General features: G+C 43.7%; 1 protein-coding gene across 1 annotated transcript; it reads left to right on the top strand.

The window, feature by feature from the left end:
* Window positions 1-9: 9 nt before the first annotated feature.
* On the top strand, window positions 10-27,688 carry LOC133351848 (rho GTPase-activating protein 45-like). The gene is made up of 23 exons (XM_061567414.1): window positions 10-78; window positions 800-940; window positions 1,597-1,753; window positions 2,244-2,393; window positions 3,907-3,991; window positions 4,630-4,699; window positions 5,660-5,735; window positions 6,303-6,428; window positions 7,344-7,408; window positions 9,059-9,169; window positions 10,234-10,314; window positions 11,119-11,265; window positions 13,539-13,676; window positions 14,436-14,587; window positions 15,654-15,805; window positions 16,033-16,137; window positions 16,844-16,939; window positions 19,607-19,773; window positions 20,602-20,790; window positions 22,160-22,297; window positions 22,634-22,878; window positions 23,480-24,081; window positions 24,806-27,688. The coding sequence occupies exons 2-23, from the start codon at window positions 821-823 to the stop codon at window positions 25,420-25,422; spliced, it is 3,789 nt and encodes a 1,262-aa protein (XP_061423398.1). The 5' UTR covers window positions 10-78; window positions 800-820; the 3' UTR covers window positions 25,423-27,688.
* The last annotated feature ends 246 nt before the right edge of the window (window positions 27,689-27,934 follow it).

The raw sequence follows: 27,934 nt of genomic DNA, 5'->3' as shown, positions 1-27,934 counted from the left end.
ATTGATTCCCCGGGCGGCTCCCCTGAGACAATGGCGGCGCAAACTCAAACGGGGTCGTGGTGAGAACCGACTCGTCAGGTGAGCTCCGAGTACCAGGTGAACACTTAATACCAGGTGAACACTTCATACCAGGTGAACACTGAGCACCAGGTGAACACTGAGCACCAGGTGAGCCCTGAGTCCCAGGTGAACACTTCATACCAGGTGAACACTGAGCACCAGGTGAACACTTCATACCAGGTGAACACTGAGTCCCAGGTGAACACTTCATACCAGGTGAACACTGAGCACCAGGTGAGCCCCGAGTACCAGGTGAGCTCTGAGCCGTCACGGAGTACCAGGTGAAACCGACTCATCACCGAGTACCAGGTGAGCAGTGAGCACGCAGTCCCAGGTGAGTACTGAGAGTCATCACTGAGAACCAGGTGAACACAGGGTTCATTCAAAGCTCAGTAAATACATATGAACTTTTATTTTTGTCTAAGCAGAATGAGGACCTCTATCTAACAGAGGGGTCCTTGCCTCTAAACATCTGAAAGTTGCCAGTCTGCCTGTACTGATTTGAACTAATGTTGCTGATCAATTAATTTTATAATTTTGTTCTATTCTCCGTAATTTATCATTATTTTTGTGTTCTGTACTGCGCTGTATATGAATGTTTATATTGAAATATGCACTTTTAAGATGAATGGGTGTGGTCTTTATGTCTGAATGTGGATAACATGTATACAATCTATGAATATGCCAATGGTTTTGTTGGCCTAAGTGAGCGCTGTGTTGTTGTGGGTGTTTTGTGGAGGTCACTTGGGAGCTGTGGGGGATGGACACCTACACCCTGCCCCAGCATGACGGCCCCAGACATCTCCGTGGCTCCAGGCGTCCTGGCGGCGCTGATCATCGCCTGCACCTGTCTGTGGGGACGTCGTTGTCACGGGAAGTGGTCAGTGGCTCTTGGTTTTACAGGGCCTGCCGATCACTGCAGTACCTTGGCAACAGCGAGAGCTGTCATGCGTTGTCACGCTGAACTAGATCGATAACAGAGGAATATTGAACTCGTCAAGTACTCGCCGGTAACTTTAACCGGGTATCTCAACAGGGCGGAGATGAGTTCGTGCAATGGGTGCTGGGTGGATTGTCACATCGCAGGAGTGTGATAGGTGGAGGCAGCTTGGGGAGGTCTTCACTCAGCATAGGATTGACCATTGCTGACAATTACAAATCTGTTGCATCCTTTACATTCTCGTCACTGTATACAGGCTGCAGATGAGTTTAAAAAAGCTGACTCCTCTCAAAACTTGACTGCATCACCCTCCGTTTTCCTATTGAATGCTGTCAACCAAACCCAGATTGGCAAGATGTGACGCTCGTGATAAAGAGAGATGAGGCTAGTTTGAGTGCTCTGAAGCCTGTGGGTGGGGACTATTTGAATCTGTTCTGGGGCCTTCCGTAGGCCGACGCACCCTTAAATTAGTATTTTGTACCATACGTAAAGATCAGCATTGGGGAGACAAAGGCGGTCAGGCGTGGTGCTGATCACCCACCCTCTGAGAATAGGTTTTCCCCTCTATGTGGGGGATCTTGTCTTTGGGGCAGCAGGGATTGAGCAAGAGCGTCTCAATGTGCTCTCTTGACGAAGCCAGCGCCGGGCTGGACGGGCCCGGCCTGGAGCCCGAGGAGATCCTGCAGCTGACTCACGAGGCGAGGCAGCTCTCTGACACGCTGGCACGCCTGCGCCAAGCTGCCCTCTGCCCTGGTCAGTTTCGCACCCCACCTGGTCAGTGTCATACCCTAGATTTTATAACTACATGTAGGATAGTGGTTTTAAAGCATTTGATCGTGTCTGGCATTGTGCACCACCATTTGGCATCCACTCTAATCTGCACGCTTTAAATTTTGTCTTTCTAACTAATCAATATAAGCTGAAGCCAAACTGATCTCTCACCGTTATCTCTGATGTTTTGCAAGGCTTTAAACGTGTTGAGCGATATGTCCAAACACTTAAGGGCATGTATGCAAACTTTTTAATCTATAAATTCTACGGTATGCTTTTTTTTATTAATATCACACTCGCTCTCAAATGCATTCTTGAATATATACATATTTAATGGCACACACTGCTGGTTCTTATATATATAAAAAAAAAAGTTGTGCATTGTGTGCAAAACATAACAACATAGTGGTTTTGATAACCTTTTTAATTGTTACTGAAAGTCCTTCGATTTGATTTAAACCACCCCCCTTAGGTGTTGGCCCAGGTCTTGATGGTGGTGGGAGAGTTTACAGACAGCTGGGCGATGTACTGTCTGTGCTCAAGCCGGTGCTCAAGAGATACCCTGCCCTGCATTCGGTGGGGCTGCTCACAGCCATTGGCAGCCTCATCGCCACAGTGAAAGGTCTGCTCAGTGGAATCTGTTTATAAACGCCATTCCGTGCACTATGTGCCTGACACGGTCTTCATTGTATACCTGAATCTGCTTCTCCATCCACGCGGTGACTCATTTGTAGAGCGTGTGGCTCACAATCAGAAGATTGCGAATTTAAATCCTGGCTGGGGGTTGACTCGGCCCATCATGCCTTCGGGGTCGACAAAATGATTACCACTCTAAAAACATCAACAATGGTTGTTTTGTGAATTAACTTGCCTCCATCATAGGGATGTGGCATATCCACAATTGGCTCAGGGATGTGAACAGATTATAAAGGCCTCCGTTGTCATTTGAGCATAAGAAACAACTAACTTTGATTAGCTTATACAGTAAAACCTTTATTTGCGGGGATATGTTCCTGGAGAATGGCGCAAATATTAAATACGCGAATATTAATACTTAAAGCTAAGCAGGCAAAAATAATTAAGGGGCATAAACATATTACGCTTAAACATAAATATGTAAATTGTATATGTATTAATAAATACATATATTGTATAATATTGTGTTATTTAACTTGCCTTTAATAATGGTGATTGTAAACATTTAAAAGTGAAAATATAAAGAAAGAAATATACAGTGTGATTTAAAAAAAATGTAAAGGCAAACACTTGCTTGTAAAGAGTGCGGTAAACATGCCTCACTACAGTACAGGATAGGAAGTCGCGCTCCATCTCGCATCCCTGCACTGTGGCTATAAACCCAGCTACCCTGGTTCGATTCTGAGTCACGGCTAACATCAGTGGCGAGGGATATTTGAACAAGGTGGTCCTGCATGGTCCCTGCTGTTCCCTCGACCCACAAACATCTACCCTTAAAACAACAAAAATGCCAGGCACCTGCAAGAACTGTGGTTATTTATGTGTGGTAAGTGTTGCATTTTATTATTTTCTTTTGACATGTGTTTTTCTCACGTAAAAATGTTGTTCAAGAGTGGAACATTTTGGGGCTGAAACGTTGCTCAGCTTTTAACATGGGAGTTCGTGGAAAAACGATCAACAGTTAACGAATTTTCGTTTCGGAGCAATTGTTGTCGAACGCATCTGGCTTAGTGAGCGAGACTCGCCTGCTCAGTCGCTCTTGTCGGGTAGTAACAAGCAACGGCCACACATTTAAAACAATCCCCATGAATTTAAAATAGCACTGCAATTAATGTGTCAAGAATACCTTAAACCCCAATTTTAAAACCCACAAATATTAAGGGTTTACTGTCATTAATTTTTGTGTTTAACATGATACGTAATTTCATCTACTGTGCGTTCAATATTTTTACATGTCTTTGTAAATGCAGTTGCTTAACACAAGCCCAAAGGCCCAAAACTTCAAATGGCCAGCAACAAACAGCATGATAAAAGTTGAATTAAGCAACATTATTATAAGTGCTTGGGAAAGGAGATGTTAGGGAAGAAGCAAAAAGGGAAGTGTTATGACCTATTATAATTATTTTATGTTTGTCACGTGTGCACTGTGTGTCTTGCAGGGCACTGCCCAAATGAGCAAGACGGTCGTTCCAACAGATTGCTTGAGCAGGCGATAGATGGACTGGCTATGGCCTTCAGCAGTGTGTGAGTTGGACTCTTTTCACTTGTCATCACAGGCGTCAATATAGCTCTGCCTAAGGTGCATGCACGTTCAGGATTGAAGAGACACTTGAGAGCTAAGCTTGGTCTACATGTATGGGGTGTTGCTTCAATGCCTGAGAAACTCGGTGTCCATGCAACGCATATCTTCTACAACTACTTTTTAATGTAATGTTAATGGTCTAAATGTATAAATGTGTTTGTAATCTAAGATGGTAAATAGGTAGTGCACCTAAGACTTATGCAGGTATATAAGCACAATAATTCAAGTTAAAAAATATTTTCACATATCAGCAAATCTGTATTTGCTGATTCGTGAAAATCTTTGCTCACTTGAACCAATGCTGGTGAATTGCTAAGTGTGTATAGGCAAGAATCTTCTGTTAGATATATCCTAGTTTGACCCAATCATATCCAATACATAACATGAATTATTGTCTTCTTGGTTCTTTCGGTAAAGTCACGTAGAAGGGAAATAATGTTTTATGTTTATTATTTTATTATTTCCCTTCTACGTGACTTTACCGAAAGAACCAAGAAGATGAATCCCTGCAGTCACGAAAGCTTTAAATCGAAATAATTATTGTGTAAAATGATTAACGTGTGTCATGTGTCCTAATCAGTATGTCTGAGTTCCTGATGGGAGAGGTCGACACGAGAACTCTACATTCTGCTCGTAAAGTCCGCAGCTTGGTGAGTACCACCATGCAGACGATGCCAAGCGGTAGTGTGGTTATCATGCTGATTATCTTAATTTGTGAAACATTGCATAACTGTGAAATGTCTATTGAACTGGAGCTATTGTAAGTTGTTAGGTATCTATAGTCACAGTGATGTCCTGCTCTCAAGTGAGGATTGAGTTGATGCTCAATTTATGTTTATAGCCCTGAGCCAGTGGTGGAAATTCCACATTTTTATGGTGGGGGTGAGTCTATCCATCGGACAACCACGGTTGACTTCCCTACAAAGTGGTGCTCATTTTATTGACCCTGGAAGGAGGGGATGAGTCAACCCTAAACCTGTAATTAAAGTTGCAACCTTCAAATTGAGAGCTACTCAATCTGCTGCTGATGCACCTGGCCTTACAATGGGGTCATTGTAAATTTTGGAATTAGAATGTAATATATTACCCAAATATATTGCATGTTTGGTTGTGTGTTTTAAATGCACGTGTATGTGGGGTGAATGTGCTTGCACAGTAACACTTTTGACAGCCAGACTCGAGTCAGCCAGAAATATTTGAATACATAAATAAAAATGAAATATCTAAACCCCAAAACTGAAGCAGATTAAGCTGTGTGCATGTTAATGGGGGTATATGTGCACAAGACATTCTAAAGCTATATATGTATCTGTTGTATGTACCTGTGCCCTTGGATACTCGGCTCCACATGCCCTTGTATTTGAATGTTAATACACCTATTCTTTGGTTCTTTTGGTAAATTCACGTAGATAGAAAAAATAACAATTTATTTTTATGAATTTTTTTCATTATCATTTATTTTTCTATTTATGTGACTTTACCAAAATAATCAAAGAATATGAATTCCTGCAGTCACGAAAGTTTTAAGTTAATACACCTACAGTGTGTCCTACGGGTGTTTAAATTTAATGCACTCAGTGTTCATTTGACTAAAAATTTTGCTTCCTCAGTCTGTAGACAACTTGCTGTTTGATGGAGTTTCTTCAGAGAACCGGACCTCCTCTGTTCAAAGTTTCTACAAAGCTGGTGGGTTCTTATCAGGGTTGTTAAAATATGCTCTTCTGCATGACTCACATTGCATAAAACCAGTATTACTGGTATTACTGGTTTTATGCATGCAGTAATACTGGTTTTCCACACATCAATGTCTTGAGCAATAAACTGAGAAATATGTTTACCTTTATAACTGAGAAAATAAGGAAACCACAGTTATGTAATAGTGAGCACAATGGACACTCAATCTAGAGATCACAGGTTAAATTCCATCTCCCAGCTCAGCAGTTGAAACTATGGTGCAAGTTTCTTCAATCTCCCTGTCCACCAGCAGTATAAATGAGCACACGACAGTTGATTGGCTGATCGTGTGTGGTTGGGGTAAAATGTAGTATCCACAACATGCCTGGTCAGTGTAGAAGAGTAGACCAAGTACTCTCTTGAGTTGCCCATTTCATTGTCCTCTGTACTTTGCTCTTGCCAATCAGTACATTCGTTACTAACAATCCACTGAAATCGGCAACCAACTGAAAACGGTTACCGGTTTCCTTGTTGCCATTTAACAACCGCAGTTAAAATTGTGTTTGTGCGGTCTTGCAGAAGCTGAGCAGAGTCAAGACCGGGAGCTGCTTGATGGCACCGTGGAGGCCAGCCTGTCGTACCTGAAGGCCTGGTCTGAGTATAGCAAGGGACTTCTCGCCTACATGGAACGCCGACTCAACCTCGGTAGAGTTCTTCCCGTGGGTGCATGAATCGCGACCAATGGGACCCGAGCACATGGCTCTAATTGCAGTTTTGAACAGAGCATATTCACAATTATACAGATCCGACTTTGTTCTGTATTTCAGACTTTTAAATCAGTGGTAAAAAGGTGATTTCCTGTTCAAATAAGCATTTAGGTAGTGTTCATCACCTGTTTACAGCCTTCAGCCAGTGGTGGAGTGCCCACGTTCCTATGGCGGGGGTGAGTCTATCCATTGGACAACCACTGTTGACTCAACTACGAAGTGGTACCTATTTTTGTATCAACACTGGAGGGATGGTGGGCTGTGTCACCCCCCAGCCAGGATTTGAACTCGCAACTTTTCAATTTCTAGCCGCTTGCTCTTCCACTGAGCCACCTGGCAGGAAACATCTAAAGCTTCTGTGTAACTATTATTGTCACTGCATGTATTAAGTCTGTTATTTATCTTAACCAAGTTGTATTGTTGTCCTCGTGTTTTTCAAAGTAGGCCCCAATGACAGGACTTATTAATTTCCTTTGATCCAGATTTATCTCCCCCAAACATTGCCTGTGGTGTACCCATGTATACTGCTGAGTTGGCAGAGGCAAGGGCATTTAAGAGATTTGCCCCATTGTTTCAACTGAGGACCTGGATTGCAAGTCCAGTGTGAGTGCCCATGACTCCATGGCAGCTCCCTTCGATTCTCAATTTAAGCAATTGAAATGTTATGTCGCTAGACCTTTCTATATGTGGTACCTGTTTTTATTCCTTTTTTACATGCAGTTACCATAAATGCAAAAACACCTGTTTTACAATGTAATATATGTGAATCATTGTACATCTATGCATGTGCTCAATGCATGAACAAGCCACAACATTACACCTTCATGTGTATTTTCAATGCTGTTGTTCACAGAAGTGGAACATGCAAATACCTTGTTAATGGTGAACCAGACATTGAGTCCAGTATTCATGAACAAGGTACCTTTGCCCAACCACACATGCACATCTAATTTGGCTTAAAGTGTGTTCATTCTAGAAGTGTTGAAATGGCCCAGTGGTAGCGCATTCGCCACTTGTTTCAGTAGTATCGCGGTTGATACTGTGGTGTGTTTTTAACATAAAAATACAGTGGATGTGAAAGATGCAGTGAGGTCATTGTAAGAGTAGGCCATTGTCTGTCGGCATCATGGTCAAAATTTGCCAAGATTAGAAAAATTAACTGCAAAGGTTTCAATTGGATTTAAACATAGCAATCATCGCCCCTTATTAACAGAAGAATGCATTCATACAGGCCAGGTGCCAAGTCCCCTTATGCCATACAAGGATAACTACCACAAGCGGTGCTCTTCAAATTGTTTGATAAGTGATGCAAGGCGCTTTGACACGTAAGCTTTCGCGACCAATATCCATATGAAAGGTTTTTGGTTAGATCACGTAAATGTGTCGTTAAACCCGCCAACACCCGACACAGCCAATTAGTAAGGTTTGCCACGTTAACAGAACATGCCAATTCGTTACTAGTATAGCACACCAGTGTGTTGGAGAGTATATCCAGTAATTACAACTAGCATCTTCAGGCAACAGCCAGATTTGTGTAAAAGAAGCGCTGCAATTGAATGGTTACAATGATGCCAAAACCAACAGGGCACTGAATGCCAAAACCAAATCAAATAGCACAACCATTGAAACTGACCAAGCAATTAAAACGAAGTGAATCGACAAGTAATTCATTGTTAACTATATGCCTTATACGGACTACCATATGTCGATGGTGATTATCTGTGAGCAAACAACAACAGGTATTACGATTTCCATGCACACAACCTAAGGCAGGACGTACAGGAACAATGTGCATGCATAATGTACGTTGATTATGAATAACCCAACCGGTCATGGTAATCCGTTGTAATTTATTTCTACCCCCCAGCTTTTACACCTGATTGGCTCACAAGTGATGGCATCACATTTATCCCTCTAAGAACGAAACGGGAGCATTTCTCCACAAATCTGGCTGTTGCCTGATGATGCTAGTTGTAATTACTGGCGAAACATCGTGCTCAAATTGTAAATGTGGATTTATTCTCCAATGCTCCGGTGTGCTATACTAGTAACGAATTGTCATGTTCCGTTTACGTGACAAACTTTAATAATTGGCTGTGTCTGGTGGTGGCGCTTTGAGTTGCTGAGGCATTTAAGCCAGCACCATTTAAAATGCAAAGATTATATTGACCTTATGTTTGTGTCAATGATAGAGCTTGGTGACCCTGACTCTTCAACAAAACATTGCATTCCCAATAGGGTCATGGTGATGTATCCATGAATCAACTTACATATTAATAAGACGCAACTATACATGGACTGAATGTCACATTGTAAGAATTAATACTTACAATGTGACATTGTGACATGAAGCAAGCTTGAAGCTGAATGCCAAAGCCTGTCCAGGCTTTGCTTGTCTTTAACCACTCCTGTTGACATGGGAGGGCTTTATTGTCGTAATAGTTTACATTTTTTGCAAATGAAAATGAGGTCCATGCCAAATCAAACATACTCAATTGCAATAGCCAGTGTTACGCATTTACAATTACATCTGAGCCACACAGTGGATGGTGGCTGTGTTGTGTGCAGCAGTGGATGCCAGTGGTGCCCGTACTCGCAGAGGTGTTGAAGAAGGAGAATGAAGCTGCGGAGAATACAACTCGAAACACTGGGAAACCCTTCACATCCACATTGCTGCAGGTTCCAACACGCACACAGGCAGCCACGCAGTGTCTCCTTTGCACTGATTATAATAATAAGCGAAACAATGTTTATTCATAATAGATTTTTGGGATAAGCCACAATATTCTGGCCAAATTTGTGTCGAAAGACCCTCCAGCATCCAACAGAGCCAAGCATTATATTTCCATGTGTACGAGCATTTAAAACTAGGCGCCAATTGTTATTTCACCTCCATTGGTAAGTTGAAGTACAATTTTCACAACCAAATTTCACAATAGATAGGATTCTTTGATTGAAACTGCATAAAACATCTTCAAGTTAGATACCAGGAAGTCAGAATAATGTCAAAACCTGACTTCCTTGATTTTACAGAGAATTTTTCTTCAACTTCAAATCAATTATGCCTCGTAATATTGGCTGCGGAAGTTGACGTGCAAAGATACAATTAGGGTTGATACCAATAAGAATAAAGTACAGGTTATGCACTTTTTATACGAGACATTTCTCTCTTCAGTTCTGGTGTGCACCATTTAATAATGTACATATTGAGGTATGTGTTTTGACTCGCAATGATAGTCACTTCACATGCATGTACTGTATAAGTTATAATGTAAAATGTATGTATGTTGAACTTCTTTAACACTATACGTAGCCAACTGTGCTAATCCTATTATATATGTGTCATTTGTTTGTACACGTGTGTATGAGTGTGCATGTGTCATTACGTGTCTGCTATGTGTGTCAGTCGATACCCTGGACACCCTTGCAAATGAGATTCCAGTTGAAATATTTGAACAAATGAAAACTAAAAGATCAGTAAATGTATTGCGTGAGGGTGTATTATGCAGGCCTCTGTGTGCTTGAGATTATTCAGCAGACTGTTATTTCTGTTCATGCTTGGAATTACATTAGTCAGAAAATGTAAAAATCGGATTGCAGAATGTACACAGGTTTTTGACATCATCCAAACTGTTAAGAAATGTAAGTTAGCTTGGGCAGGTTGTGGCTTGTTGAGGTTTTTATCCAGCAGTGGATTGGACATGGCTGATGATATTATCTGTTTTCGTATGTTGTGTTTTTAGCCTCTGGCTGCCCAGCGGGCTACACTGAAGACGAAGAGAAATGAGATGAATGAGCAGTGGCACAGAGGCTTGGATCAATACGTGAGTAGTATTATTATTCTTTAAACACAGCTCATGACCACAAGCCCAAAGTCCCAAAATGTGAAGCTGCTACTGTCAACATTACATTTATTGGAACTATCAAAGTTGTGGGTTGACGTCTTAAATTGAGAGGGTAGGAAAAGAGATTATGATGGGAGGAGGGAATTCCAAGGTGGAGCAGAGTGAGCGATGAAGCCGTAAGATACGTTTTGTGACCTGCATTATGGTGAGTGGGCGTGATAACAAATTTTATTATTTTATTATGAACACTCTACTTTGGAACTCCTTGTTATTGTCTCGTTTTACAAGGTTCTTAATGACACTGCTCAATGCAAGAAAAGAGTAAATTATTATTTGTGTATTGTTACAGCCCTTATTTGCTGGCTGCTTTGCTTGACAGGCCTTTGGGCAAAATGCTCAGTAATTGTGATAAATAGGGGTGCCACCATTTCCACTTAGACCAAACCCAACCACAATTTTCAGTCAGCCTAGTTCTATCAAAACTGTGCCATCTACTACCATAAAGTTCAACACAATACCACTAGATATTGGTAAAAAGAAATTCCTCCCAAGCACAGGCCGAGTTGGTGAGCACAGGCCCAGAGCCCCGAGGCCTGTCATGCCAATTCCCAGGTGGCAACCCCGTGATAAATGTAAACAATAATACCACCACGTGGACCAGCATTCATTCACAAGAGGTGTTGTTGTGTGTATATCATATCCTTGCATCCTATTCTTGGCTACATCGAGTCTTGATATGTGTCGTGTTAATTTGTCATTCTTCCATCTCGTGGGTCTGCTTAGCGAAATGCCGAGAATTGCCTGCGTATAGCTGAGCTGCAGCGTGCGCAGAGGGAGGAGGATCTGGCGCTGGTCTCTACAGGGAACCCGGGAAACAGTCTCAAGACCACAGACAAGAGACAGCAAGTGCACGAGGAGGCCCAGCGTAAGGTCAGGATCGCATTGTTTAATTGGGTTTATGGAATGATTGGTTTTGATAAGAGCACCCTTCACGATGGGCGTATTTGAGCGCTGCACACAAAAAAAAATTACTTGCATCACATCATGCTGCTGTGTCCTGTACAGTGCTTTGAGATCCTTGATGAAAAGCACTATATAAATGTAATTATTATTATTTAAACCATTTTAAAAGGCATCTTCATGGGCAGCTGTCCCTGTGTGACACAATTTGACTCGGCACCAAGTGAACATTTGCCTGCAGGGTGCTATGACTGCTGTATACAATCCCAAATGAATAATTTGAGGCTAATATTTTGAACTCTGCAAATTTGTGCAATGAAGGCGGCACACAGTGGCCTACTTGATTCAAATACATTTGGTGATCTTTTAACGTCCACTGTGAAGCAGACTATGTGTATCATTATGGTTAATACTTAAAAAGTACTTAAAAAGTATTAACTAGAGCGGCCTGCCTGAGTCTAACCATGAACCTCTGCAACAAGCGGCGAACGTGCTACCTTTGCCCCGCATCACAACCCCTTGGGGTTGTTCAACAACAACCAGTAATCGCTTTCAGAATCTCTTACCGGTTCCAAAAGTCGGGAACGAATGGGCTGATTAGTGTGTGAGAATGTACAAACAGCACGGCAGCCTAAGTTACCGTGTGGTACATTTGCCCTCATTTCCCAGTTAAGAGCCCTGAAATTTCCTGCTTTAAAACATTTGCTCTATTATACCACTGTGGAAACTGCCTTCCTATCTAAGTTCATAAGTTAAACAATGTATGTGCAGGCAGCCCCCGGGGTATAGAAGACCCGGCTTATGGAAATCCGACTTTACAGAAATTTTCCAATAAATAATGTGAAAAAAAATATCAATATGCGGAAATGTTTGCGATAGTTACGCAAGCATAAATAGTGCAGCGCGGTGAGGTTGCGGATGAATATGCCTCGCTCCATGAAAACGTCGCCTTTACTGAGCCCGAGCTTTATGAGGATTAATTGTTTCTTTTCTATGCTTAGAACTATCTTTTTTCCCATCTTTCTATTGCTAGTTTTCTTCATTTTAAGTTTATTTCATGAGTTATTTACTGGACGTACTGTGTATGTATGTGACCCTGACCTGGTACAGGCGCCAAGGTGATGTCACCGTGACTTAATGGCGCATGGGCGGGTATTTGGTATGTGTGTATGGGGAGTGATAGTAGAGTGATTAGCGCACTGCGCTACGAACCTGGCGACCCGGATTCGACTCCCGCTCACGGCGAACGCCACTAATGATTACCTAAACCGGTCCGGGGCCTCCCCTAGGTCTACTCGGCTTCAAATGAGTACCTGGTGCAATGTGTAAAAATCTCCACAAGGGAGACAAAGGCAGTCGGGCGTGGTGTTGGCCACCCCAACCCCCTCGTGTGCTGTGCCGGCCTTCATATGTGCTCGTTAACAGCACTTGACCCAACAGTCTGTTACAGGCTATGCGAGGGGTCTTTGTCTTGTATGTGTTTGTGTGAAGTTTAGGCCTAGCCTAATTCACGGTAAACAAACGTTTGGAAGTGACTGCTTTCTATTAACAACATAAAAATGTTTCTTGGTATTCATAAACAATTTAATACAGTAGATGTTACATTAGTTTAATAATAGGTAGTGTTCGGGTAGATATTCGATGAAATGAAAGAATCAGTAGCGAGTGCAGAGCGTCGCTATAGCGATACGATACAGGTAGTGATAGAAAACGGACGACAGTGCGATGTGGTACTGAGAGAAAATGGTAGGGGAGGCACAACTATTTCCGGCTATGGGATTTTGTCATTTATTTTGGGGGGAAATTGTTCAGTTTCCAACATGGAAAATCCCGGTTACGGATCATTCCCAGGAACCTAACCCTTCCATAACCCAGGGACTGCCTGTATGTGTGTTGAACTTCACTTAACATAGCCTACTGTGCTATTCGGAGACATTTCTATTAGTGCGGCAAAGCACAACCGATTCTAATGGGATTTTTTTGCCCAATCCCAGAAGGGTGATGGGATGTTTAAAAATACTTTTATCTTTTAAGTGAAGGTGTGTTTCTTGCATATTTATATAGGTTGCATTGAGAATAGTAATGTATACATTTGAAATGCACACTTTATTAGTTGCTTGCTTCCTATGGGATCACTGATCACATGGCTACCCAACTACTTTGTAGTAGAGTTCAGCTGATGTACTGCTTTGTGGCCATGCACTGAAAGGACACTACAATAATAGCATGGATTTGATTTGCAGCTGTTGGAGGCGGAGGTGCTGTGCCGTACTAATGCGGCTGAAGCCTGGCATCAGCGTGATAATCTGGTGACTCTCAAAGGGCGGCTCCTGGCTGTACTCAACCAGCTCTTGCAGAAGGCCGATGCTGCTCTGCAAGAGGTGTGGACAGACACGTTTCAAATACAGAAAGCTGGCACCATCATTCAATTTCCCTTCAGCCAATCACACCTCGCTTGCCTCACCGCCAGATTTTCCTCCACCAACCTCACCTCCACCAACCTCGCCTCCATTGTACCTCACCAACCTCACATCCTCACTTCCTAAGCTCTGCACTACATGAGTGCAACCTCATGTCTTGCAGTAAAACTTTACTAAATATTGAATACATCAGATTTTGGCCAGCTCCATTAATGAGTGTTGATACATAGCAGGGAACCGCAGTACCCAGAGAAATTTCACACGTGCGAGGGGTGGTAACACTCAATTCACGTACAGATGGAATACAGATGGAAATGAATCGACTTACTGTACTGCCATCATATCCTGACAAGCCAGGAGATAGTTTGAAGGTGTCAGGGGGCCCACAGTGGGATGTACCCCGGGCCTGCACCCCCCTATGGGCGGCCCTGGTAACGTGGGGGACCCCCACCACTGCCTGTGGACTTCACAGCGGCAGTCATGATGGTGGGTTTTTATTTTGTTGTATAAATCATTTGATGCCACAGGGTACCATGGATAATTATAGAGGCTAGCATGGATCAGGAGGCCACATATACTTTGAATGAGAGGCATTCTCTATTTTTTAAATAATATAAAACTAGTATTGCCAACCGCAGTTTTGCCAACCATGGCGGTTTTCAGGAATGTAACCCCCGCAGTTGGCGAGGGATTTCCGTACTTGCGCGTATGCCGACGCAGGTGGTGGCGAGGTATCTGGAGGTGGTGTACAGCAGGGACCCTCTGCTGCCAGCCTCTGCGTGTGGAGAGACGCGCGCGTATCGCCCTGGTCACATGTACGTCGTCTACATGCAGAGTGTGCATGGCGCCCTTGGACACGCGCCCAGAAAAACGTGCGTACGCTCCTTGCGTCATCTCATTCCCTACTCGGGTTGCTAAACCTTGATGGTAAACTGGTGACCGTTCTCAGAATGGATTACCGGTTGCAAAAGTTAGGAACTGATAACTGCGTGTTTCAATTTCCCTCGTTTCTCAGTGAAACGGTAAATGTCCAGTCCCACTGTTGCTCGCTTATGCCACTGCTGGCAGCAGGGCAACCACGAGAGGGAGCTCTAGAGGGTTTCCACCACCACCACCATTAACTTTTTCCACAAAGTAGAAATATTTTTTCAGGGGTTCATCCGCCAGTTGATATGAACCATCAATTCCCGTGCTAAAGACTTTTGAAAATGTATTTATTCGTCCAGGAGAGCCACACTGAGTTGAGGGACTCTTTTTCAGGAGGATCCTGCCGCTGCATTGGGTTTTTAGCCTCGGTTATTTTCAGCCAATTAATGACGAGTGTTTATACAAGTGGGAGGAAACCCACTCGCTTGAGGGGGTAACACTCTACCCCTATACAGATGGAAACAGATGGCAATTAGTTAACTTGCTGTACTGCCTTCTGGCCAGCCAGGGTATGGCACCTTGAATGTCACAACGTTGAGGCGATCTCCCAACCTTCGAAGTACTAGATTACAGGCGTGCGTTACCACCGCCCAGCTTAACCATGCCTGACCCATTGTATCCACCGTCACAGTCTACTTCACAGTGGGCGTTAAAGGTACCCTGATATAATCGAAATGAGAAGGCCATTGTGCACCAATTGTCATGGTCGAAATTTTTCCAAATAAAAAAAATCTGAAAATCACTGAACTTGGATGACACACACAGCAGCAATCATCACCCCCAACTGACAGACCAATGCTCGCTTGCAGGCCAGGTGCCGAGTCACCTTGTGCTACACTGCGGCTGCTGCCACTGGGGGGGTGTCTTTTCAAATGTGTTGTAATGAGATGTGATGTAAGTCACTTATCACACATGAAGTGCTCTGAGATGCCCGGTGTGAAGGGCGTTCTATAAAAAACAAATAATTATTCCGCCTATTACGTCTTGGTGTCGCTGTGTGTGGCTTACTAGGTTGGGCCACAGCAAGAGTGAAGAGTTGTCGATTGGCAGCCAGTGGAATGTCCCAATGGGGGTTCTGCAATCTCCGTCCCTGACGGAGGAGCTGCCCAGCCTTCAGCTCTCACCCGGGGACAGCAGCAGCACTGGGCTCGCTGACTTGATTGGTAAAAATGGATGGACGTTTTCTCGTTAATTACTTTTTTAAATATGGTGTAAATCTAATTTTGCATTGAGTACACTCATAAACATGGTAATGTGTAGAATATGATTGTTAATAGATACTGTTTATGATGGTTATGGCTTTTCCATCTCTTCGAGCTGACATTACATGCCGTGACCGCGAAGTGAGTAGTTCTCAGGGACGTGTGCATCTGCTTTGTGAATGTTGCAGGTCCCCAGAAGTGCTGGAGCCTCAGTCAAATCCGTTCCTCAAGCAGTGACTCGGAGAGTGCCGACGCTGTGAGCAGCTCCCTCGACTCACCCTGCACCAGTTCAGGTGTGGTGGTGACCATGTGTGACGATGGTGGTGGCGATGATGATGGTGGTGAGCTGGAGGATAGTAGCAATGTAGGGGGACAGTCGCTAAAGCTTGGTCTGTCATCTGTAGTATGGTCAATAATGTGGGCTCCCAGGAATTTGTCAGCAGAGAAAGGGAATTGTATATGATGTTGGTCAAGTTCTTCACCCCTATTTTTTTAATGAATTTATAACACTTGTCATTATAACACTTGTCATTATAACACTTGTGTGTATTCTCCAAGTACACCATACAAATTGGTCAAATGCCAGCAGGATCTTCCTATTGAATCTATCATTCTTTGCTGGAAACTAAAAGCAATGTACATTAATGTACAATGTTAACTGATGTAGAACATTACACCACTCAGAATAATACAATTCTGCAGTTTGCACTCAGTGGCTCTTCAGTTCAATAAAACTATTGGAGTGACAATTGGTGAAGTAACTTGAAGATATAGTTGAAAAATTTGTTTTTAAACCTTTTAATGTAAATTAGAAAATACCATGGTGCATGCTTTTGACAGGTTAAATCTGAACAGACTGTTAATTGTGCCTTTAGTTAAAATAAAATAAAGTGACCTTTCTTATCATTATATATGTATGAACGTGTAGAATCTATTCATGTATTATTCTCTGTGATAATTGCTCTGACATTTTCATATTGTGCTGCCTTGTCTGCATAGGGGACTTTAAACGCAAGTTGTCACGAACACCGTCAACGGGCACCATGTCCTCTCTGGACGACTTGGAGGATAAGGACCTCAGTTCCTATGACAAAGGTGAATGCTCCGCCATGCAACTCACTCACCCAGCACGCATATTGACAATCTTCGTTGGACTATTTCTCTGCAGGAATGCGGCTTGATTAGCAATGTGTGGGCTGAGGCATCTTGGCCCACTGGTAGAGCATGGGGCTAGCAGTCCAAAGGTTGTGAGGGGGGGGGGTTGACTTGACTCTGTATCTCTCTGGGGTCAATAAAATAATTACTATTTTGTAGGGAAGTTAGTAGCGGTTCTCTGTCGTATGGATAGATCTCGTACCTGCCACATGAGGAATAGCCACCACTTGCTCAGTTTTTAAACAGATGAGCTCATTTGAGCAGGAAATCACTTTGCCTTTGACGACATTGCAGTGTTTGCTTGGAGGAATGTTTACTAGTATTATCAAGGACAATAAGGTGAAATATGTAACACTGTTATTCATGGCTCTCTTGACTGACTCTCAGGATTGTGGTTGATGTAGCCAAGACTTAAGCTGAAATGTGCTCAGGGTCAAGAGAGATATTGTGTTCATTTGTCATTCACTGTCTCCCATAATGACTACAGCAGTGGTGCACACGTGTATCCCGTTGAGGCGATATGACTTGAAACAGGTGCTGTCTGTTGCTATTGTAATTTGATATCAAATTCAATATCAGCGGTCACATGAGAAGGCACATCAGAAGACACGGGTAACATCAGCATGTCAGAGGGACGTGCCGTCTGGGTAGGCTTTCCTACTTGAACAGGAGCTAGTTAAGGTGTACCAAGTTAATTTTCTAACCCAGGCATGGGATGGTAACTGAGGGAGAGAAGTGGGGGCATTATAAATATAACAAACCAAAAAGTTAACGAAAAAGAAGGAACATAAGGCACGCATCTGCCCATCTTCCCTCTAGAATCATCCATCTTACAGAATACGCTAAGGATCGAGTAAGCCCTAGGTGCTATTTTTTTCATGACTACAATATGTTATTTGAATGGTCTCCGTTTCATAAGATACACCTTGCCATTGTATGGTGCTGCGTTATTTGTTGAAAGAGTGATTTAAGTCATAACATTGCTGACATTTTTAGAAATCCATCGTTATCTTACTTATAAACGTAATTTTGTGCCTGTCTGTCTGTCTCTGTGTCTGTCTGTGTCTCTGTCTGTCTGCGCGCGTACCTTGTGATGCTTTTAACTGACAAACTGTGGTGTTTACGTTTAAACAAAGTACACCGATACGACGCAATAAGCCCCAGGACGAAAAAGCGCGGATAGATTTTCCCATCCGTCCAGTTAAAAAAAGTAAAATTAACAATTTATTCTTGTTATTTTCCTACGCTGAGGGCGGCGCCAAAGCACGCATCTGCGCATTCGCAGCAACTGCTGACCTGTGGTTGCCCCTAGCAACGCACACCCGATCGGTGGGGACGGGGGAAAAATTATCATTCGCGTTCAAAATGCATTTAAAAAAAGACAACGCTGAGGTAATTTTTTCACAGTGTGATGTCCTCTTCTCCCCCACCCACCCCAATGTGTGCAGTTATTACTATAGAGTTGGTAGATACTACGTAGATACTACTGTAGGGCGGGTGGGGGGATGGTGGGGGGGGGGGGTGGGGGGGGGGGGTTGCAGCCCAGCCCCAGCTGGCCAAGGTGCCACCTCAGCCGGCTGGGCCATCTTGCCGAGGCCGGCGACACTTCGTGGGACTAGGCCTCACCACGGCACTCTGTGAAGTTAGTAGATACTCCTATAGAGTCGATATATACTATTGTTGTGTGGTGACGATGGACGCGAAATAGATCTTCTTGTATGGGCTTACGGCAGTTTATTATGACAGGGAAAGTACACTTACAACAGAGGTAGGTGTCTGCTACACGGGGTTCTTCGTGTGGACCCTGGCTCTACTCTTATTTCTAGCCTCGGCTATCCCCTTGGGTTCTCTCACTCGAGTTGTGATGGGGGTTCAACCAACACCGCCCGACTGAGAAGAGCAACCCCTCTAACTCTTAGCCGGCTCTCACAGATTCTACGAGCCCTGCTCTCGGCTATCTCTTCGGCTCTCCCACTCGTCGAACTCGGACGGGGGAGAGATATCCTTCAGCCGCTCTTGGTCCCGGTTCCCAAAACGACCCCGCTTTAGTCACGAGGTCCCCCTTAAGTCCCCTTGGGCGGCTCCTCCCCCTTTCACAGACCCGCCCTCGTTCTTCTCGATATCTCCTTACGGTGCTCATGACGTGACGTCAATACACCTCACGGCGCTCATGACGTCACGTCATCCATTACTCCTCTAGTCGATACTACTATAGTCGGTATATACTACTGTAGAGTTAGTAGAGACTGCTATTGAGTCAGTACATACTACTATAGTTAGTTAGTATATACTACTGTAGAGTTAGTAGAGACTGCTATAAAGTCAATATATACTATTATATTTTATTTTGATTTTTTATCATTTTTTATTTCCACCTACGTGACTACTGAAAGAACCAAGAATATAAATGTACAAGACCATTACAGCACTGTGGCAGCTGCCTTCGTTTCTCAGTTAAAAAGGTAAACAATTATTTTGCTGCTTGAGCTTTCTGTATGTGTGGCAAACCAGTGACTGCTATGACCGGTTTGTTCAAGTAGGAACCTGTAATGCAAAGGAAACTATTCTAACGCAATAATGTTACATGGTTTGTTCTTTCTTATACAGATTTGAATCCCCTTTCAACCAGCATGCCTGCAGTTGTTTCCGGACCTTTCAAGAAGACCGACCTATCAGTAGCTGCTCGGACACATCGTCTACGCCGGCTACGTGCCCTCTCACGTTGCCGCGAGTGTGATGCCTATATCTACTTTCAGGGGGCAGAGTGTGAGGAGGTGAGACCTCGACAATTAGTTTTACACATGTAAAATCCCTTGAGATGGAACAACTCATTCGTAAGGTTGTGCAGGGTGTCACTTTCCACATACGTAATGATACGTATATGAAGATCCCCCTTATAGCCTGCACAGACTGTTGAGGCAAGTGCTGTTAGCGAGCACCTATGAAGACCGGCGCAGTACACGAGGGGGTGGGTGCCTTTGTCTCCATAGTGGCAATTTTGACACACCGCGCCAGGTGCTCGATTGAAGCTATTTCGACCTAGGGGAGGCCCAGAACCGGTTCAGAAAATTATTACTGGTGTTGGCCATGAGGGGGAATCGAAATCACTAATCACTGTGCGACCACACATACATATATACACACACACTCACAGGTGGGAAAAATAGACCAAGTACTTTTTAGAATTCTACTGGAGTGTTCTCTACAAGTTCAATGATCAAGGGGGAAGAGAAGACCTAAGAGCAAATGTTGGCGGAGACAGTGCGGACATTGGAGGGCATGTGTCCCGACTGTGCAGAAGCTGTGGGATCTGGCAGAGGGTAGCAGGTCAGAATCTTTTATTTATCCTGGAGGTATCCAATGAGCTATGAAGCAAATTTTTACAGATATCCAGAAGTTACAACCACAAACAATACAAAAAACGATAGTGAAAACTATGTGTTGGCAATGAGGTGTGGTGGCATCAACAACTTTAGATCTTGATAATTGGAAAAGTGTGGATAGTGCAAATGGACTTGGACTTTGATTGGTTCGTGTGTTTTTTTAACAACGCACGAGGAATTAACACCCCCGTGTCTCCTGTGCTCTGGTTGGGGTCGCAGTGCTTCCTCGTGTGCCACCGGAAGTGTCTGCAGACGCTGTTGATCCGGTGTGGGCGGCAAAGACTCGGCGTGCGAGCCGCCGTGTTTGGGGAGGAGCTGCTGGCTGTGACGCGCTCTGAGCCCCACGGAATACCCATTGTCGTGCGCACGTGCGTCGCCGAGATGGAGAGGAGAGCCCTTTGTGTCAAGGTACGGCAAGCCCCCTGACTAGCCAGGTTTACATTTTTAGCCGACCCAGTTACCAGCGAGACGATATAATGGTTCCTGACAGCATTCCGAGCACATTGCTGCAGTGTTCACAGGGCATGGCAGGTGGCAGCATGCTTCGTAGCTGCATACCCTGTAAATGCCTATTCTGTAATCTTATCTTTAGCTTTCTTCTCCTCTGCTGGACATTGACTGCTTTGCTTATATTGTTCCAAGGACATCGATGCACCTCCACCATGAGTACTGACTTGCCCCAACTGGACATCTGTGAATCAAGAGCTTTGATCGCTCAGCGGATCCCTCTCAGTCTAAATAAACAATCTGATAAAGGATTCTGATTCTGTGCATATCCACTGAGTGCAGCACGGTAGTTTTTTTGTCTTTCATGTGCAGCTTATCTGGTCGTTAGGATAGAGTACATGTTTAAACATTCTTATTAATTCATGTTTGATGTGTTTGTAATGCCGGTTATGGTACACAGGGTTATTAGTGATTTATTTTATTAATTTTGATTGGTGTTGTGGCAAGCTGAACTTAAGCTCACCGGAACAGGGCTCCTCCTATTAGTTCGGATAGCCAGGGTTTAGCTGTACAGCACTTCCTCAACGGATAGATAAAAATACCATGCTTATGAATTAATGTCAAGCTTTATACTCTTTGATTCTTTTGGTAAAGTCACGTAGGTATAAAATAAAATAAAAAATAAATCACGACGTTTCGGGCACAACACAAGCATCCGTCATCAGGTGGGAAAGCAATTCCTATAGTCACGAAAGCTCCAAATTCAAATCAAGATTATGTCAGGCTTCTGTAGAGAAGGCTTGGCTTTGAGGATATTTCCTGCTGTTTGCCAGCTCTAAATCACTGCTCATCTTCAGTCAAACTCTCAAAGGTCAAAGTGATTTCATTTCTCAGCGATAACACATGTTGTGCTTATTGCTGGAGACATATATGTATGTGCATAAAAACAGTAACAGTAAATAACAGTAACTGTTATTTACTGGTTTTCTTTGTGGTTACCAGTAATTTAAAGAAACACATTTTAACAACCTAGTTATTATATTGTGTTTAACCCAGAGTTTCCCGCCCATTTAATATTGTTGGAGAGCTGTCACATTGGTTGGAGCGTTCATATTAATTATTATATTGTGTGATAGAATACCTTCACACAGAGGCATCTCAACGCTTTACACACATTAAGCATTGCATCTCATCTCAACCTCTTCAAAAGAACACCGCCAGTGGCAGCTGTGTGGTGCTGGCCTGCAAGTAGACACGAGTCTCCTAGTAGGGCGACATGACCGCTGTGTGTAATACCAATTGAGTTATTCATGTTTGTGATCTTCCGCAGGGCCTGTACCGCGTGAACGGGCTCAAGACGCAGGTGGACCGGCTTTGTGCTGCGTTTGAGAATGGCCGCGAGCTTGTGGAGCTCTCTGAGCAGCCGGTGCACGTAATCAGTAACGTCCTGAAGCACTTCCTGCGTCGGGTGAGTGTTCCACTTCGGTCTGGGACAGTGCAGGGGTTCACAGTTTGATACCGGCAGGCCACCCTGGTTAATAATACTGTGGGGTGTATAACCATAAAATACTTTGTGTCTTTTGTCTCGCTTACAGTGGACAATGAAGTCCTCTGACATCTGAGATGAGATTGTTGTGCCAAGCAGAGTAATGTTTTTTTTATTTCATCAAAACACGAGCACAGTACAATGTGCCGGTGACCATTAGGAGGGGTGTAATGGTTTAATATAGTGATCTATGCCATGTCATGTATGTATGTATGTCATGGCTTTGTACATGTGTGCCTGTGCAAATATGTGTGACAGATGCCGGAGCCCATTGTGCCATTTCAATTGTACGGAGCGTTTCTGGATTTGGCCAGGGAGAGTTTGCTACTGGGTGATGAGGCCTTCCCCCCGAGTGGCCTTGAGACTCCGGAACTCTGCCACACGGCCCCTTCATTCCAGCACACCGAGCTGGGCCGGATTCTCTCTCAACTTCAGGATCTGCTGAAGCAACTCCCCTCGCCTCACTACAACACCCTGTCCTACATCATTCAACACCTGCACAGGTTCTGCTGCTTTGGACCACACATTGAATACATACTATGTTTACGTCTTATAATAATAATAATACATAGGGGACATTGCTTCAGCCACAATGGCATTGATGCTTCCTCTGCCCTCAACCTCCAAATGTAACCCTCGTGTTCCGGTCACCTCTCGTGTAAAGCATCTGGAGGTGCGGTCACATGTCCAGGCTGAGTCAATGGAGATTATTGTTTATGATGTACCCTGTCGTTCATTTTTAAACCGATATTGAGACTTCTGTGCGGTTCAGAAGATTAACATCCCCCGGCCTTTGCAAATTATATAGTTTGCGTGTAAATAATGTTAGATACTTTCCTAAAATTAAAGCTACGTGTTGAAGTCGAAGTGGTGCTCATTTCTATTAACCCGGGAGGGAGGGATGGACTGAGTAAACCCTCAACCAGGATTTGAACTCGCAAAATTCCGATTGTCAGCCACTCACCCTACTGCTGAGCCACTATGTGTTTCATGCCACACTCGGAGCTTGTCCTCCAATGATAGAACATTTTAGGATATTTGGAATGCCAAACATTTGTCGTGCTGAATTAATGCAGGTAATTCCTAACGTTGTTTATTCTACAGGGTGACAGACAGAGAAGAAGAGAACAAGATGTCTTTCCGCAATCTTGGAATCGTGTTTGGACCAACGTTACTGCGCCCATGCTCGATGAAGGGCTCCTCTGATCTGTGCTCGCTTGTAGATTATCCCATCCAGTCACATGTGGTGGAAATGTTAATATTTTGGCACAAGAAGCTCTTCAGTGAAACTAGTTCTGTAGTTTCCACCGATGACTGTGGCCCGTATGTCAGAGAGGAACCTAGTGCTGCCAATCCTGTGAAATTTGACAAAACTTTGAAGAGTGCTGCTGGGAATAATGACATGCCACCTTGTGTGAACGTGGAGCATGCCAAGTGCTCCGAAGTGTTGGGGTGTAGAGCTGAATGTGTTGCTGAGTGCAGCTGCCTGCCAAGGCTGTGTGCAGCAGCGGGTCTGGCATGGGACCTGCGTGAGCGCCCTTGTGCAGAGAATACTGGCCATTCTCAATACTGCTCCTCACAAAGCTCTTCTCAAGAGGAGGGTCATGACCCATTCTGCTTTGTGATGGCAGGATCAGATCAGCTGACATCTAACAGTACCACGGTGCCAGGGGCTGTGACTGCAAGTGTGGATGCCAAAAATACTGGTGAGAATCTTCTACCATTGAGAGTAACTGAGATGAGGTCTGGTCTTCGCGTGAAGCCATAGGCTATGAGCAGCATGGATCCACGAGTGGTAAGCAGTGAACATATCTCAAAACTTCAGTTTTCAATCATTGGAAACACTGTGAGGGTAGGAGTTTCAGAGTTTATAATGGTCATATCGACCAAAAATACTGGACATCTGTGAAAATACTGGGCATCTGAAAAAGAGGCTCATAGCTCAACAGATTCCTCCAATATAAATAAAGATTCTGATTCTGAAGAATAAAAGTAACTATTTAATTAAAAGTGTTTGTTTTTAAAGTAATGTATCATTGTTTAATATAATCAGCACACGCATCATAGAGTGTTAATAATGTTTTATTTAGATATAGTGGCATTCATGCAATTTGCAGATAAAAATGTGCGGAGGTGCGGTAATCCATAGACAAGTGGGGGAAACATCCAGTACCGGGGGCAACTATTGCTCAAGTTCTGTGCTCTTATATTAGAGGAAATCGGAGACCAAGAGAAAAATCCATGAGTGCAAGGGGAATAGCACTGAATCCTTGTACAGATGGCGTACAGATCGAAATTATTCCACTTTTTGGACTGGCATTCCCTATAGCCAGGTGATGAAACCCCATGCAGAGGGAGCTTCATGAATGTGTTATCCACTGACCCTCATATACAGGTATTTGACATAGCACATTGTATATTTTTTCACAGGGAACACTGTTGCAGTGGATTTTAAGGAATTTCCAAGGCTCATCAGGGGTACAGGCAGTGCTGCCCCACGCAGGAGACCTCCAGTGAGGCCTCACAGTAGGCCCACAAAACTGCGCGATGTCATCCCCGGAGCAGCAGGAGTGACCAGCGCAGATTACGCACCGCGAATGGAGCACTCTCATGCATGGCTTCCGGACTCTCGCGGTCCAGACAGGGAAACCGTGTTCAGAAGCAGCAAGAATCAACCTGTGACGGCGTCTGTGTCTGATGAACAAAAATGCTGTGTGGGAAAGAATGACTTAATCGTTCACGAAAATAATCACGGGCGACCGCACGAAGAGACACAGCCGACCCGTTCGCACTGCATGCCACAGGAAATGTTTTTCCAGCCATCGAGCCTGACCAACAGTACCGTGTTTTCAACCAACGCTTCTCAGTTAAGTATTTCTTCCAAATGTCATCCACCGCCCACTGCTATTTCCCCATGCCTAAATGACAACTTGAATAATAGTAACGCGAGTCGGCTCAAGAAATTTGACACCAGCGTGTTGCTGTCTCTGCCACTGGGAAAACCTGAGCTGCAAGCTGATGAGGATCGGCAACCGGAATTTGTATGAGGCTGATGTGGTTTCAAATTTGCCGAGTAATTGCCTTGTACCCACTCGACCACACGTCTGTTGCTCTACATTAAAATTTCAAAGTGTTTTTGTTCTGGTGTCAGAAATGTATTTATACCAAGATATGTTGGTGGTACGGTCTTGTATTAGACTTTATTACAGGAGGCTGAACATTTTTTTATCGACCTAGACTGATAGAACAATGTCCGAGTTTTGTCAGCAGTGGAGAAGGTGGTAAGCCTAGCACCAAGTGGATTCTGATGTTAATCTTTAGCGACCTAGGCGAGACAACTCAAGCATGTTACTAAGATCCTCAACACATGTTTGCACCTCCGATTAGCGCAGTTGGCTACGTACCGTGCGGAAGAAGTTAAACATACATACATTGCGTATACTCAACTGTGCCTGCTTCAGGGATTGCATGCATGCTGTGTAAAAATATTAAAATCAGCAATGGAAAGTTGAAATGCATTTATACTCGCTGTTAAAGTACCGCATGTCACTAGCCATTGCATACAGCATGTATGTACAACTTGAGTGTTAATAATCGTTTCAAATGTACTTTAAAATGTGTTCGTATTGTACATTCAAAATTCTGTTGGAGTGCATTCAAACTCACCTTGTCTTTCAAGATGAATGCCTTCACATGAAGTCGTATGGCTAGCGCCATGTCGTGCCACTGCATTGGTAGTGGTACCGATCTGTTTGGGCTGCGTGTGATGCATCACACAAGACGTCTTTCACTCGAGGTCATCGTTTGCCTTACTGAATCCACTGCCTGCGAGAAATGTTTAACAAATGTTCCTGTTACAACAATAACATGCGCTGAAACGTATGTGCTGCTTCAGCATACCGTAATCGCAAGACGTATAGTTTGTTGGTCGATGGACTTCCCGTTTGGTTTTAACAAGGTCACCTTGCCTTTAGCAGGTTAGGACATTGTTTTGGGTTTTTTAATTCTGCAGAAACGAGAAGCAAATTATACGAAAGAGTCTGTTTATTCTTGATGAAAGTGTTTATGCACCGCAAAGAGGATGCAGGCTATTTATTTGAATAAATATAATCCCAAGTGATAATTGGTTCTTTACCCTTCTTGTTGCCAGATAGAAGGGTAAAGAACCAATTATCATATTTTTACTGGCAAATGAGGTCCCCATAGTGTAGATAATCCCAAGTGTTAATGGCCGAGATCAACATGGTACTTCGGTACTGTCAAAACGCCTTGGTTGTCATGATTAATGCCACACCTTTGGTGCCAATTACCATGATCCTGTTTGTATTTACATGTTTACAAGCATACGTTTTATAGAGCTGTCAGGGTGTTATGGTCGGCACACTGGGCCAGCAATCTACACCTCGCCAGTTGGATTCTATCTCCCGGCACGGCAGTTGAAACAATGGGACAGAGTCTCTTAAACCACCCCACTGCCTCTGCCCACCCAGCAGTGGATGGATTCACCACCGTTAAGGCGATCGGCAGGTTCACGTGTGCTGGGGTTAACCGTGGGTTTGCCCACCTCTTCCACCACATCTGGCGAGCATGGAAGAGTAGACCAGGGACCCTCTAGAGCTCCCTCGAGTAGAGGCCCTGTGGCCAACAGGCAGGAGTGGACGATTCCAGGACTGTACCCTTATCTTTTATATTACCATTAACTCGCGCTCGGCTGTAATGAGGCGCGGCATTACTCTGAATCGGTTGATTTGTGCCATTGAGCTGCGCTGCAAGCAGACCGGAGGGGGGGGGGGGGGGCCTTGTGCAGTCGTGTTCATTCAATATGATTTGTTTTACCTGTTGCTGATAAATGTGGGAGCTACAAGTCGCACTTAATCAGTGTGTGTGGTCACACAAGAGCCGACAGTCATTCGGGTGTCTCCATTTATTGAACATATTACAGCAGGTATTAAATGTCATTGTAACATCTTATTATATATACAGGAACTTGATTATCTAAATGTTGTGGTATATTGACATTTATATGACTGTTAAAATGGTAAGATAACGAATCTAAATACCACTAATATAACTCGTATCTACAGTTCTCAATTGATTTTGTATTACAATTTAATGACAACGTCTGTAGGTTATGAACATATCGGGCATGGCAATTTATGATTTTTTGTAATGGAATTTGCAGAGTACTGTATTGCTCTTGACTTTATACAAGGGAAATTGGATTGTTATATCACAATTTGTTCAGTGTATACGTTATGTCTGGAACAGCAATGATACACTTTCTTTAGCATCAATAAAATGTTTTGACTTCTTTGTGGCTATGTTGGCGTTACATTATTCATTTAAATGTGTTTTTCTTTAAGCAACATAAAATGATGCTGCTGATTCTTCTGCTGTTCCGTCAGCAGTACCATCTTCAGCAGTAGCAGCAGTAGTTAGCGAGGCTGATTATGATGATTCTGTTCCATCAGATGATTTTGTATTACAATTGTAATGGTGATGATGCATCATCTGAACATGATGCTGGTGATACCGAATAATCAGCAAAAGCAAGCGATG

The sequence above is a fragment of the Lethenteron reissneri genome, chromosome 39 (assembly GCF_015708825.2).
Source record: "Lethenteron reissneri isolate LAM-NWPU_2019-01 chromosome 39, ASM1570882v1, whole genome shotgun sequence".
In the NCBI taxonomy this organism is placed as follows: Eukaryota; Metazoa; Chordata; class Hyperoartia; order Petromyzontiformes; family Petromyzontidae; genus Lethenteron; species Lethenteron reissneri.
Note: the sequence above shows the minus strand (reverse complement) of the source record. Positions and strands in the feature narration are given on the sequence as shown.